The sequence below is a fragment of the Hydra viridissima genome, unplaced genomic scaffold (genome assembly GCF_058129835.1).
Source record: "Hydra viridissima isolate aposymbiotic clone 2 unplaced genomic scaffold, HvirCarnegie_v1 scaffold_3, whole genome shotgun sequence".
Taxonomy (NCBI): domain Eukaryota; kingdom Metazoa; phylum Cnidaria; class Hydrozoa; order Anthoathecata; family Hydridae; genus Hydra; species Hydra viridissima.
In genome coordinates, this window is record NW_028324302.1 from 1,656,545 (window position 1) to 1,672,684 (window position 16,140).

General features: G+C 27.2%; 1 protein-coding gene across 3 annotated transcripts in view; it reads right to left on the reverse strand.

The window, feature by feature from the left end:
- Positions 1-542: 542 nt before the first annotated feature.
- LOC149890552 (polycystin-1-like protein 2) overlaps positions 543-16,140 on the reverse strand; it is a 51,544-nt gene continuing 35,946 nt past the window's right edge. For all 3 annotated transcript variants that reach the window (XM_090082678.1, XM_090082677.1, XM_090082679.1), the window contains 17 exons: positions 15,772-16,035; positions 14,952-15,644; positions 14,363-14,578; positions 13,808-13,928; positions 13,496-13,658; positions 5,460-5,826; positions 5,093-5,225; positions 4,587-4,813; positions 4,394-4,499; positions 4,246-4,293; positions 3,862-4,163; positions 3,520-3,706; positions 2,606-3,244; positions 2,127-2,405; positions 1,701-1,970; positions 1,148-1,285; positions 543-1,007 (listed from right to left, as the gene is read on the reverse strand). In XM_090082678.1, the coding sequence (XP_089938804.1) occupies positions 814-1,007; positions 1,148-1,285; positions 1,701-1,970; positions 2,127-2,405; positions 2,606-3,244; positions 3,520-3,706; positions 3,862-4,163; positions 4,246-4,293; positions 4,394-4,499; positions 4,587-4,813; positions 5,093-5,225; positions 5,460-5,826; positions 13,496-13,658; positions 13,808-13,928; positions 14,363-14,578; positions 14,952-15,644; positions 15,772-16,035 (4,347 nt within the window). In that variant the 3' untranslated portion in view covers positions 543-813. The remainder of the gene's footprint in view (positions 1,008-1,147; positions 1,286-1,700; positions 1,971-2,126; positions 2,406-2,605; positions 3,245-3,519; positions 3,707-3,861; positions 4,164-4,245; positions 4,294-4,393; positions 4,500-4,586; positions 4,814-5,092; positions 5,226-5,459; positions 5,827-13,495; positions 13,659-13,807; positions 13,929-14,362; positions 14,579-14,951; positions 15,645-15,771; positions 16,036-16,140) is intronic.

Here is a 16,140-nt window from a genome sequence, read left to right on the forward strand (position 1 = left end):
GTAAAGTTGTTTATTTAAAAAAAAAAAAAACCCTCTTCCTATTATAATTTAAAATTTTTTTTCAACTGTTTCAGTTAAATATTTTTTAAATTATAAGTTATCATTCAAACTGATTTTGAAATATAAGGATAATTGAAGTTAAATAAATTTGTATATTGCAGTTGGTATTTACTGTTTAATAATAGCACTGCTTTTAACATCCATACATGCATACATACACCTAGAAGATATTTAAAAAATATCGAATGTATATATTTATACGATGTTTTTATATTACTCCCTGTTTCTCAAGATACTGCTCAGGTTTCACAAGAACTAGAAAATCGGAACCGTATTTTGGGACAGAACGAGTGTCTAACAATTAATTTCATTTCATTACATAGCATTCCGATTTAACATTTCATTAAATAACTTTCTTTTAGAAAGTTTTTCAATAAGTCATTTCTTGATATACATCAAATTTTTGTTTCCAAATTAAAACCGGTTAATTCAGCAATATTATTATCTTGCATATAAAGAATCATATTCATTAAAACTAAACATTTTTATAGCTAATTACATGTATTATAGTATTAAACAGATTTTTATTTTTTAAAACTCAAAATTTAGGAATAATACGATAACACAAAACAACATCTGTAAGCGTAACAACCCAACGTAAGCGTAAAAACACTTTTGAAAATAATAATTGATAAAATCGTGAAAGTTTATTTTAAAATCAAAGACAGTACGGCATCTAATTAAGATGCAGAAATATTAATCAAACTCTTTGAAAATCGACTCCTATCTGATATTGCAAAACACATAGTCATTTTATAAACAGCCATTAAGTAATTTTTCAACTTGATATTCGTCCACATCTTTAGAAATATTTGAATCATGAGAGTGTAGAACATCAATGCAACAGAAAAATTTAAAAAGCGCTTCGTTTAAAGTGCTTTCATCAACTTCTTCTAACAAGCTCTCATTTTTAGAAAATCGCTCAGCGATTTCTTTATTTAAAGGTTCTAAAAGTATATAAAAGAATGTAAAAGAATAAAAATATAAAAGTATTTTACATTTTAAGTTCATTTTTAGAAGCAAGAAGCCATGTAATAATTTATTGATCAATTGTTAAAACAGTGAGGTTACTTAAGATAAAACTCGCCTTTTAAAGTTTTATTCAATGGAGATGCGATGAAAGGAGCATTAACATAAGAGAATGAAGAGCTCGCTGCATTCAATGTTAAGATTGGACTGGTTAACTTCCTTGCTACTTCTTTTTTGCACTCACATTTAAACCAATCTAATAAATAACATTAACTGAAATTAAAACATGAATGTAATTTGGATTAACAAGCGCAATTCGTGTAGTTCATCAACATGACTTCATCGACATCACAGAACTAACATTTAGATAAATTGATAACTTGATATAATTAACAATCATAATAACGTAATAAGTTATGAGCATTTATATTTAAAAATAAATTATACACATATATTGAGCATGTATGAGTGTAAATTGTTTACAAAACCAAACGCCCATTTACATTTGATCCTTTATCTAAACTCAATATGTATTTAATTAGCTTTAGTCTAAAGAAATGAAGATTTCTTAAGAAGACAATACTTGAGTATGTTCCGAATTTTTTAAAGGTTTATTTGGCATAATATTTAATCCAAATTAAAACAGAAAAATTTGGATAAAAAATGTTTACCTTTCAAATGATTTACAAAGGAATCAAGGATTTTCAGCTGATTGTCTTGGAAAGCGTTGTTTAATCGAACCACTTTAAATGCATCATTTAGGATTGATATAAACATGTTCATAATTATCCAATTCATGAAAATGGTGAATCCAAAGAAAAAAATGGGACCCAGCACACCGTTGGTATTTACAAACTGATAAAACCTAAATTTTCCTAACAATAAACTAATAGCCGATGCAGCCGACTTAAAGAGACTTTGGTAGCCATCCAGCGATTTACCTAATAAGAATTATAGTCATCTTAAAGAAATTAAGGAGTTAAAGCCACATTTACACCAGATCTATAAATCAAATAATAATTAAATAGGCTTAACTACATACAAACATACATTTATAAATTTACTAAAACGTTTGAAATCAGTAACAAAGCACTCACCAAATATCATATTTGAACATATAACGATGGGAAGCATAATTAAAATAAATATTATGCCTAACATGGATAGAGGGTGCCATGAAAAATTCAGAGCAACTGATAGCATTGAAATTTGGCGATTAAACCGCAGAAGCTTAATGAATTTTACAGTGACAAAGAAAGTAATTAATGCGATAATATGGGTGTAGATCAAGCTCCAATATGCTATAAATTGAAAATTGATAAACCTTTGAGGTTCTTTATCAGGAACACGTCTCAAAAGTTCATCAACAAGCTTGGCTTTTAAATGAAAAAAAAAACAGAAAAGCTTCAACAGCATTATCAACAACATTATCATTAAAAAAAAACATTCCCAAGAAAAAAAGCATAAAAAGTTTTAAAGAACTTTATTTTCAATGAAATTATATCCTGTTTTAAAAAAAACTGTAGGAAAAATAAATATTTTTAATGAGAAAAAGGTCTCAAAACAAAACAAAAACCTTTGTAAAAATAGAAAGCCACTTCCAGCAGAGAAAATAAAATCAATGCACATTCCACAAGATTCCAAAATTCTCTGAAGTAATTGCACCCTCTCTTATATAATACTCTGCATTCACGAACAGTGAAAAAAAGCATCATGAAAATAAATAATATCCGCAGTACAACTTGAGCAATCTTGTTATTTGAAGTTGAAGTGTATAAATCAAAAGTGGCTACATCAAAATAAGGTATTAGTCCACCAGAAGGTGGGAACTCAAACACAATCGTTACCATGTTAAAATAACTTGTAGCAGCATTAAATAAAGCAAACTCAATGATCACAGCTCTTGTTTGACGATCAATCCATTTTTGATGTTTTAACTGGTCAATAATTTTCTGGTTTTTAAACTTTGGAAAAATTTCAACAACATATCCTCCGCCTAAGTATGTATTTGACTTAGTACGAAAAGGATACCCATCAAGCTCCTTAGATGATTGGTACCTCCAAGGCTTTGAGAAAAAATTAATCTCTGAATTGAATGTTTTAGGTATAGTCCAATTTATGGCAAAATCTCTTGTTTCTTCCACAGATGGCTTGTAAGCAGAAATACAATCAAGAACTGATAACTTTGCTACTGAAGCAGCTTTTAAACAGGAATCTACAAAACAAAATTGAGAAAAAACGTTATACAGCAACTTATCAAATGAGCATTTGATGCCATTGAATAAGCTATGATTTTATATTAAAGCCTGCAAATCAATAAAATATTTAAACAAATGAAAGATTTATGCTGTCTTCACAGAAGATATACAATAAGTAAAATCTCTTGAGGCAATAAATTTGCTAACATCAAAAAAAATAAAGTACAAACAAAAAATCAAAAAACCTAAAATACACGAAAATAAATTTCACTTCATGTTCAATACCACTCACATGGTTTCACACGAACTTGTCTTATTCTTATCCCAGTAACAATCATTGAGCTAAGGTCATTTAAGAAAAGCTGACCAGGAAAATCCTTTTCATAAGCTCTATTTTCATTTTTAAACCACGGATTAGGATATACTTGAGGAAGAAACTGAACATCAAACCAAAGCCAAAAGTCTTTTTGTGATAATAGCTAAAGAAGACATACAAAATATTTACACCAAGAAAAACTGAGTAATATATTTAGAAATTGAAAAAAGTGCAAATTGCCTAATTAGATGGTAAAGTGTGAAATACTTTTATAATGACGATATTTGTGTTTTATTAATGATTAACAAACTTAAATACCTGGATATTGCTCCCACCATCTGATCTAAATCGTGGGTTAAAAAGTCCTTCAATATCAAGAGTTTGAAAGTATTTTGAACTGTCTTGTGACAGGAAAGCAAGACAAAACACAGTTAGAGTAAAGCAACAATAGAAAAAAATATCACGAATAGTTGCCTGGATCCTTAATTCTTCTAATTTAGTATCTCTCATCTTCTTTAATAGAGTTGCATCAGGTGGTTTTAAAACAGAACATGTTTTGTCAGAGGCAACTGGTTCATTAGTGGTATGAAAAAATTTGCCATAAGGTGTTAGAACTTTACCTGTTGTAAAACAAACTTGTTTATTCTATTTTACATGGAACTCAAAGCATCTAAATTGACTAAACACAAATAAGCAACTTACCTGATAGCTTTGCATATACACTGGATAACATAATCCTTTCATTGTCAACTATTGAATTGTCATAAAAGTAAATAAATGTCATTGTCTAAAATTCCTCTGAGTTTTAATGAATAGGAACTAAATCTATACCTCTGAATTAATAACCTACCTAGTTTAGTTTGATTATCTTTTTTACCAATTTTTTTAATGGCAAAAGCACTACAAAAAGCCATGAAGAAGATTTTGATTGGTTGATGTAGAAAAACATCTTGTACCTAAATGAAATTTAAAACTAATAAAAATTAATATTCAGAAATTAATACAGATAATAAAAGCTTTCATTAAACAAAAAAAGTCCTCACCATAGAGATAGTTATGCTTGCTAACCAATCTAAAGACTTTTTGTTTCCAAAAGAAATTCCATACAAAGAAATCACAAAACTGCAACAAATGATTGTTGCAATGCAAATGAACCAAACAATAGACAAAAGCAAATGAGAAATATTGAAACATCTAGGGTTTTCTTTTATAGTGAAGATTGTACTAGCTTCTTCTTTAATGTCTATAAGGTGGTGTTGTTGTGCACTATCTTTAGAATGAAACAAAAAAATGTTAATTACAAACCAGTAGATAAAAACAAGGCTATAAAATCTGATTAAAATAAAACAACAGAAAACAACATTATATCAAAGTATAACTTTGATATGATAGAGATACTATGGCTGTACAAAAGATGTATGCTGAGCAAGTCAAAAACAAGTAAATAATTGATTCTGATTAATAGTATTGACTTTAACTAATGCAAACATTTAGCAATCATAAAAAACTAATTGACAACTACAACCTAAATGTAAATTGTAGTTGTTACCTGCATTACAAATAGATAATCTAATGCGCTTTTTTTCTTCCCTATTCCTAACATCAGCAACCAAGCGAAAGAGCTGAATAAGCAGTAGATTAACTGGAAAGGTAATCAATGCACAAACAACTCCAACATAGATCTTAAAAACATAAATAAATTTTAAATCAATTACTTCACACAAAAATGAAAACAAGACCTGATTAACTAACAAAGTGTTAGGCTTCAGTCTGAAATCATAGACTGTATGAAATAAATGAAATTTATTCAAATACACAACAATAAATCAGTTGCTAAAAGGTTTTAATATGTGAAGTTAGTGTGATACAATAAAACAAAGATCATACGGACTTCCATTGCTGAAAACATTTCTCACCTGCATCCAAGTAAAAGAAAACATTGCAATTTTGTTTTCTGTTGTTGGATTCCCTGGAGGAACTTTTCCAAAAAACATTGCACTTGCTGTCATTGAAGTCATTGCAAGACAAATAGCAACAGAAAACCGCTGACATCTGGTAAAGTTACTTAAATGAGAGCGAGTGAATATTGAAAACCATACGTGATCTTCAGTAAGTCCATGGCGTACTTTTGTGGTAAAAAGATAGTTAAAGTTTGACAAATCATCAGATCCTGATACAGGTATTGCCAAATCTAATGAAAAATCATCCTTGTCAACAGCTACCCAACGATTGGCAATAAATTGAAATTGTTTTTTTGATTGCATATCAGCAATTACTACATTCCTAAATGGATTTTTATAAAAATAATGAATTCAAATACAAAATGCAAAAAAAACAAAAATAGATTGAATAAAAGTTATTTTAAAAACTATTACAATGTAGATAATATTATTATTGTATAAAAAATTTACACAGTAAAGTCCTTTCATTTAATTGACATTTGATTTTTGATTGACATTTACTGAAAGCATTAAACTAAACATTGTTTTGCATGGTTTTAATTATAATTAACCTGACTTTAATTTTCATTTTAACTTAAAATCATTTTTAAACAGCAGTGCTAGAAGTGTTAAATTAGCATGTCATTATTCATGAGAGTAAGAAAATGTGAAACTATTACCAAGTAGAGTGAAGAAGACAAAAACAAAGATAGAAATTTGAAAATGTTAAAAATAAGCACTGTCTTCATTAACATGAAAACTTTTTTTTGGGCAATCTTTCATACTTAAAGAGTAAAATTAGCTATTCTTCAGTAATACCATCTTGGTGCTGCGAAGTGTCAAAGGATTCAATTAATTTTTCTTATGCTATTGAGCCAACTGTGCTTTTACCATCTTCTATTTTGTATTTTCAAGTTCATAACAGTAATGCACAATAGTAACCTTAAATTTTTTGTCAATGATGAACCCTTTAGTGTTACAAGTAAAACAGTTTTTAGTTTTGAGTATGTATGAAGAGAAAAAAAAAAAGTTTTAATTGAAATAATTAATAGTGAACTTAAACTTAAGTTAAACACTTTTTCATTTTTTTTAAACAGAATTTTCTCAGAGAAAAAAAATTATAATTTTAAATAAATAAAATTAAATTTTGTAATTTCTGTTTCGGTTTCGAGTCACATAACGTAAGACAAATCTAAGTTACGCCTTTATTGTCCTTCCTGCTGGGTTTCTCTCGGAATCTTTACTTTTGTAAATATTTGTTTAATGTATTTAGTGAGTATTTCATTAAACAATGAATCCTCAAAATAAATTTAAAAAAAGCACGGTTTTTATCTATTCCCATTGCAAACAAATAATTCTATAAAGTTTTGTTAACAGCTCTAAAATTGTTTCTATGAATCTTTAAGCAATTAAACTTAAGTAATTAAGAAGAATAAAAAAAAGATAATACGAAGATAGTAAGATATCAATAAGAAAATATCAAGAAAAAAGATAATACGAAGATAGTAAGATATCAATAAGAAAATATCAAGAAAAAAGATCATACGAAGATAGTAAGATATCAATAAGAAAATATCAAGAAAAAAGATCATACGAAGATAGTAAGATATCAATAAGAAAATATCAAGAGAAAAAAAAAAAAAAAAGGAAAAAATGTATGAAATGCATGTAGGTACAATTGAGTTTCTGATCGTTTTACGAAAGCAATTTTAAACTTTAATGGTTTGACTGTTTTATTTTTTATGTAATTCTACATGTGTCCACCTGGTGTTTCGGCTGTCTCGCTCTTTTCTTCGATTGATCATATAATATAATACTATATTAAAAAAAAAGACAAAAAAAAAAATAAAACACTATCTAAATAAATAAATAAAGAATAATAAATAATAAACAAAAGAATACTAAAAAAATAAAAAACAAAAATAGTCTTCTAGTGAATTAGAATTAAATTAAATAATATAATATAACTTAATAAAATGCTAATGGTAGACAAATTATCTAAAACTTAGGATACTTAATATGTTGTTGGATATCATAGTATTCAAATATAAAATCAACAAACAGTTTTAAAAGTATTTCTTCAGAATCATCAGTTCTTTTGGATCATCTGATAATAAATGTAATAATGGTGTGAGAATTTTGAAAACTTAGAACTGTCTTCTCGCTTAAATCGTTGATAAAATGTACTCTCATCTGAAAACACAGTCCTACCAATTGTTTTCACTATTATTTCTTTGCAGAAATTTAAGCGCGCATAAAAAGAATAAACATTTTTTACTGTTATTTTGTTCTTCATTTAGGCTACTTTTACTTGGAAACTGGTTTGTTGATCGTAATTATTCAGAATTATACAACTGATGCAGTATTAATATTAGTACTTTGACACAGAAAAGGTCTTTTTTCAAAATTTCAAAATTGAATTTGATAGTAAAGGAAGTTATGCTCATAGACTTATAGATAGCTACAGAAAAACAGATAAATAGAGATAAATAGTAAATTAGTTTTATCATCAAAACTCTAAATCTATTATACAACAACAAACTTAACAAGTCTTAAGACATTTTTTATATAAAACATTTTTTAAGATGTAGGTTTTAAGATTAAAATTTTTTTTAAACATTTTTTTAAGATTAAGGTTTTAAAATGTCTTCATGAAAATATTTGTTGATTTTGATTTTTTAAAGACTTTTTTGATAATGGACCAGCTTCTTTAAACCTTTATTGCATAAAATGCTCAATAAACGCTCACTTTAGTTTCTTATGAGAAAAAAAAGTGAGCGCGCAATCGAGTGTTTAAACTATTCATTAAAAAATATCCCATATACTGTCGTCACATAATAAAAAAGGGATTTTTTTTTTTTTTTTTTTTTTTGATAAAATTTCTAAAGCCATTTTGAGAAATCGGAGAAGCTTGAAAGTTTGTAAGGCTCAAAATTTAATGTATACGTTGTCAGTCTGCTCACCTTCTGGAACAAGATCAACAAATTGATTCTTTACTGTCACAAATTAAAGCTGATAAAGTTTGTTGTTGTATAATAGATTTAGAGTTTTGATGATAAAACTAATTTACTATTTATCTCTATTTATCTGTTTTTCTGTAGCTATCTATAAGTCTATTGTTTGTGTTAATACAAATTTGTAAATGTTTTGGAATCAAACTTACTTGACCATTAATCAAACTTACTTGACCATTAATCAAACTTACTTGACCATTAATATCCAAGAGCAATAACCGACAAAAAATTTAAAGTGGTTCACTAAACTTTTGTAGTTTATAATTTTAATTAGTGGGGAAAAAATCACGTTCATTTTCTTAAGAAACTACTAGGAACCTACTACTTTTAGAATTAAAATCGTTGAAAAAATGGTGAATATTAACGTTTTCGTATGATTTTTAATTTTTTTTAAATTGAGTTTAAATTCAGTTTTTTGAATAAAAACAAAAACTAAAATCTACACTGAAATCATTGAAATCATTTTAAATAGAATAAATGTAATAATGGTGTGAGAATTTTTTAAATTATTTAATCATGTCATTTTTGAGTAAACTTTGTACTTGATATGCAAGTATTGTAAATTAGTTTTAAAAAAATGGCTCAAATGTTATACACATATTAAAATTATGTATAATTATTTTATAAAAGTGCCTGTTATAAATTCAAAGTTTTTCACCATAAAAAAACACCTAAGCTTTTTAAAGGAACAATTTGAAAAGAAAGCAAAGAAATTATATTACCTTTTTAATGCGCTTAAATTTTGAGTGTTTTTTTTTTTTTAAATTCTTCACATCATATTTTTATTAATCTTGATTTTTATGGATGGTAAAAACCATATCTTTGTTCTTGTTCGTGTTTTTCTTCGAGAATGGACTTGTACAGTTCAATTTCTCGGTGACCTAAACCTTTGTCCCTTAAGTATTCGATGAATTTAATGCTTCTGATTTTTCCGTCGTCGTTTTGCAAGATTAAGAAAAACTTTTTTTTTTACATAAAATTTTTTATTTGTAAAATTTATACATAAAATATAATCAATTAACACATACAATTAGTTTTAATTGATCTTGATCTTTTCAATAGAAACCAATTCCAAAAGATCATCTATTTCTTAATATCAAGAAGAAAAGTATAATTATTTATATAAAGTTTTTCTTTTACTGTTGTGCTCTAACTGCTCTTGCTCTTGCATACCGTGTATGCAAGAGCAAGAGCAGTATCTTTGGTAAGTTGTTTTACTCTTTGCCCTTGTTTTTTAGGAACCATTTTTTCAAACAATCTAATCGTTGATCGTTAGGGTTATCAAAGACAGCCCTTTTTAAGTCTTTAGTTTAAACGTCTTCGAACTGACTTTTTACATTTAGGATTTTAAAAAGGTCTACAGTTTTTATCACTCAGCTAAATTTTGGGACCGGGGATTTGGCAGAGGTTGGGATTTAATAATTATAATACGTAATAATTATGATCGTAAGGATGATCCAAAAGAACTGATGATTCTGAAGAAATACTTTTAAAACTGTTTGTTGATTTTATATTTGAATACTATGATATCCAACAACATATTAAGTATCCTAAGTTTTAGATAATTTGTCTACCATTAGCATTTTATTAAGTTATATTATATTATTTAATTTAATTCTAATTCACTAGAAGACTATTTTTGTTTTTTATTTTTTTAGTATTCTTTTGTTTATTATTTATTATTCTTTATTTATTTATTTAGATAGTGTTTTATTTTTTTTTTTGTCTTTTTTTTTAATATAGTATTATATTATATGATCAATCGAAGAAAAGAGCGAGACAGCCGAAACACCAGGTGGACACATGTAGAATTACATAAAAAATAAAACAGTCAAACCATTAAAGTTTAAAATTGCTTTCATAAAACGATCAGAAACTCAATTGTACCTACATGCATTTCATACATTTTTTCCTTTTTTTTTTTTTTTTTCTTGATATTTTCTTATTGATATCTTACTATCTTCGTATGATCTTTTTTTTATTCTTCTTAATTACTTAAGTTTAATTGCTTAAAGATTCATAGAAACAATTTTAGAGCTGTTAACAAAACTTTATAGAATTATTTGTTTGCAATGGGAATAGATAAAAACTCTTTTTTTTTCTCTTTTTACTTTTTCTTTTTTTTAATGATTAAATTTATTTTAACAGGATAGAATTAAAACCTTTAATTCAGAAACAGTCGACATTAAACCAACTTTAATCAGAAAACTTTGAGTGATAAATTAAGTATGATGTAATCAATAACTAAACATACTTAAACATTTTTAAAGAAACAAGCAATATTTGGACATTGGCGTATGTAAAATTAAGAGCAACAAATGAAAATTAAATTATTTGAATGTTATTAAAAATTTCATGTCTAACAGCATTCAGGCATGTAATACAAGACAAAATTAAAAATCGCTATAAATTACAAACTACAGAGGTATGGGTTCTAATGCCCATGACTAGCATCTCATGCATCAGATAAGAAATTTAATTCTACTTTATATATATATATATATATATATATATATATATATATATATATATATATATATATATATATATATATATATACATATATATATATTTATTTATTTATTAACATATATATTAACATTAACATATATATTAATAATATACAAAATATATTAACAGATATGTTTACATATATACACTTAATTGCAAAATTAACGTACTACTCATAAATTCTAACTTTTTTTGAAAAGTATTATGCATTTCTGGATTTGTCAATTACAAAGTTGATAATAATGTTTATTGTTATGCCTTTTGTAGGTTTTATTACATTTCTCTTATATAACTTTGAAATTATAGCAGCTTTTCATAAGTAGCATGTTTTTCTGTAATTTAACCACATTTCTAAAAGAAATGTATGTATTGGTTTTAAATTGTTTTAACAGTAGAAAAGATAATTGTAATTTGAGCAACACGTCAGTTCACAATGCAGCATTCTAGACAAAATTTAAGTTGCGATGAATATGTTGCAATTATTACTTTGTCCAATGAAGGATTATTAAATCACAAACTTGGTAGAAGATTTGGAGTGTCTCATACAACAGTCAGTAGGGTTCTACAAAGGTAGAAACCAATCATCATGCTAAGCAACTTAGTCAAGGCAGATCACTAACTACCAATGCTGTGGAAAACCAATTTTCAATGCTTTAAACAGAATGAATGGTTTACTACCTTGAATTTACGACCCATATTGTCTGTAGACCAAAGAAACAGAATGGATTTTGCAAGGAGGCATGATTGGGAAATAAATGCTTTGGGGCAGTTCTTAACGGATGAGTCAAACCTCTGCCTTGTATGTTCTGATTGCTGCCCAAAACTGTACAGGAGATGAAAGGAAAGAGAATTTGCTTGTAACATTCCAGAAACCACTTTATATGGAGGTGGCTCGTAGATGGTATGGGACAGAATATCTTTAACAGCTTGCACAGAGCTTTTTATTGTTGATGGAGGACATCTGATATTTCAAGGATGCATAGAAGATGTTTTAGAACATTTTCTGGTACCTTTTACACTGTAAATTGGAAATAGATTCCTTCTTATGCAGGATAATACTAGATCACAAATGGCACATTGTTACTGAATACTTAAACAATATAAATATTCAAGTTTTTAAGTGGCAAACTTACAGTCCAGATAAGAATCTAATAGAGAATCTTTGGGACATAATGGGATGACATTATAGAAGCCAACATCCACCAACAGCCTAGATGCGCTAGTAAAAGTCTTATCCATGAGTGGGAAGATATCCCTCAAGAAAAAATAGATCTCTAATTGAAAATATGCCATGACACTGTCAGGCTGAAAAAACACTAAGAGGTGGTAGCACTAGTTACTGATAAGTCAAAAATATTTCAATTTAATGTATTAGTGTGCATAACAATAGTCATTTTACTTTGTTTTGTTAAAAGAACCATACTTTTGGTTTTAGTACCTTTTTTCACCATTCTCAAAGAAAATTTTAAAAGTATCATTGAAATGATTGCATTAATTTGTTCTTTCCTTAATAGGTTTGTAAAATTTATGATAATGTTAATAACAATTAAAACAAATAAAATGTATTAGTGGTGCCTTATCTTTGTGGTTAAGTGTGTATATATATATATATATATATATATATATATATATATATATATATATATATATATATATATATATATATATATATATATAAGAACATGTAAAACATTTTGCTTTATTTGTTTACTTTTATTACATAAAATTGATCCTGCTTTCATTAAAAAACACACCCTTGCAATAGATAGGTAGTACAGGGTGTTAACTAGCCTGATGGCACCGTGTATAACGCAGAATTCCCAATTTTTCAAAATTTCCCAAAAGTACATAAAATCATTTAAAAAAAACGACCTTTTATTAACAGACTTAGATTTTAAGTGTTACGCAAGAAACGTAGAAATACTTAGTAAACAAAGAAAATAATTTAGTTGATTAAAACAATTACTTTCTTTACAAAAGAAAAAGCGTAGCAAAACATTTAATTCAAAGCCATTTAAAAAGCGTAGCAATTTATTCAAAAATAAAGAAAATGCGTTATTTTTTAATTGACATCAGTTGTTCTTTAGATTTTTCATTTCGCTTGTTTTTTTGATTTGTATTTTTTTATTTTAGACTTTTTATTTTCACTAAAAAATTTTTAAAAGAATTAGAAAGAATTTTGTATTTACAGCCATCTACGGTTATTGTAAATAATCGTTTAAACTAAAAAACATTTGCAATGAACGACGTTTTTTTTTTTTTTTTTTTTTTTTTACTTGTCAGCCAAAAGAATATTCCCAATATTATGATAGCGTTGTATAAATTTTATTCCTGGGTAACACACTGTAGTATTCTAATTTCTGAAAAAAGGACCCATCTATTGTGATTTTAACTGAGCAATAAATATATTACATGGGAAAAAAAAAAAATTAAATTTTGAAAACTAAAGTTGTTTTTTAAAAGAAAAAGTATTAACTTTGAAAATACCTCAAATACCATCCACCTCCAGTATTGTCATGCCATAGTCGAATATAATTCAAATCTCCTAAGCAGCAGGATGTCGTCATAATAAAAACATCCACACTGGATCTTTGGAAACATACCCTTTTCTCATCACTCAACTGGCGAACTCCTGAATCGTTCAAATCTCCTGTATGTATTGAGTATCAATAAAAAAAAACCTAATACAATTTTTTTTATAAAATCCTTGAGATTTTTACAACTGAATTCTTTTCTGCATATTTAAAAGTGTGTGTTCCAATGTAAAACATGAAATAAAAAAGGAAAAAGAAATTATACCGTATAATGTGATAAAAACATTTGAGTTGGTGCCAGCATGTCTGCGATTGCCAGTAGTAACAGTAATTTCATACAAATAACAATCTTCATGCTTGTTATCAACTAACGGCCGAACAGATGGCTGAAAAATGGTTTTCAGTGAGTGTTTTAGATATTAATTTCATCACACTTTAGAGAGATTTGAGTAATTGTGAGTTTTAATAAAACTAAAGAAATATATATATTTAAGCTTATGCAATGAAGCTTGTATACCAAACATAATAATAATAATCAGTTTTAGAACTCAGTTTAAATTTTCTATAGACGTTAATAAAAACATTTCATTATCTTTTAAACCTTTTTTTAATAATTTTAGATATGAGAAAAAATTATTATGAAATGAAAGGAAAAACGGCAAATCAATTCACTTTTTTTCAAAAAATCCTAACTTCTTTTTACATGCAAGAAACTGCCAATTCAAACTAAATGCTGCAGTTTTGAATATATAAATTAATATTTTAGTATTTTGACAAAAATTATAAAAACAAATAAAAATATAAATTAATTATTACTAACTTTGGCCTCATCTCTTTTATCCATCCTTTGAGAAATTACTAACCCAAGAATCCATAACAAAATGAAAAAGCTTTCGACAGCAAGAAGTAAATAGCCTTCTTTCAACATTGCCAATGAAGGTGTAGAAAGTATGTTTGGTGCCACATAAAAACCACCAAATGCAGTCAAATGATTGCACTTACATTTTGTCATAGTGAAAGATGAATCATGTTCAAGCTACACAAAAAAAAAGGTTGAAGAAAATATCTAGACATCATGCAACTAAACTGATTAAAAAGGTAAAGCAACTTAACTTGATTTAAACTTTCACATGAAATAACTATAAAATATATTAAAAAAAGAACTGATTTTGCTGACATTTAAAATGTAACAAACATTTGCAAGATATAAGAAAAGTGTATTACCAACCACTGATAGGCATACAAAGAACATGCACCTAGTTTTTAAATGTCTGATAAAGAATGAGCCTACAACTTTAAACTGCTTAAAGGCTTGGTTAGTAATCAATACAAATATTATACAACAAACAGTTTGAATTTTTCCTAATTAAAGCAGGTTAATTATTTTTCAAAAGAATACATTATTATACCTCACATCCATCTGACATCCATTTGTTTTCAAATTCACTCCAATAATTACACTCTATGTAAAATGACTTCATCTCATAATCAAATGATCCACTGAGTTCTATCTCACTAAAGGTATAAGGATTGGACTCAACTTTTGCTTTAGGAAATGGACCAGTGTAGCAAAAAGAGAGATAAAGAATTGTTTTGTTAATATTGGTATATGTTGAGTTTTGGAAATCCCATAAAAACAGTGATCCGTCTTTCAACAGCTGTGCATTCTGATTTCGACTTTGATTATTTTGTAATGAAAAAGGTTTCAAATTCTTGGTAAGTGTAGTTCTGCCCTTATTTGATAAATTGATTTTTAAATCATAGTCATGTTGAGTTGGGATTTTTCCATACTGAATGTAAACAACAAGCGTTGTCAGATTGCTTGGATCATTTAACGGTGTGAACTTTAACAGCATGTTGCAGTGAGTTGATGGCAGTTTTAGTGATTTTATTTGTACTTCGTTTGGCAATGATAATGATATGTTTTGACCTAAAACCTTCTCTGGTATATTTCTAATGGCAACTTTAATTGGTTGTGAAGAATTCTTTACTTCAATAGTTTGCCAATCTAATGATGTAAAATAAAGAATTTGCACTTCAGACACGATGTTGTTAGATCTCTCAAAATCCCATGTAAATGGTTGCTTTTTCATTCTAACACTCTAAAAAATTTTTTAAAAATAACTGTTTCTAAAACATCTATAATGGCAATGACAAATTGTAAAATATAATTTAACAATTCTAAAATTATAAAACACATCAAACGTAATAAAGTATATCCAAACCTACATTTACTGATATCACTAAGTCCTGTATTGATTTATTGAAAACATTAGCTGATTCTGGAAGAGTGAAACCTTCCTCTGCATCATTTTCTGTAGACTTAATAACGATGTTGCTTAAATTACTGCCAAAATTTTTCATTAGAAAAAAGCTAAAAGCAGGGGTGTCACCAATTGTAGCCATTTCACCAGGAAGTTTGTAATCTTGTACTGCACAAAAGTAAGCATCCAAAGATTTGAAAAGTTTTCTTACAAGTTCAGAACCACTGTTCTAAATTAAATTAAACACACAAAAAATTGTTTTTATATGTGAAAATGTTATTATTTTTTGATGCCTAAATAAATATTTGCTTGTCTAAAGCAAACAGCATAACAA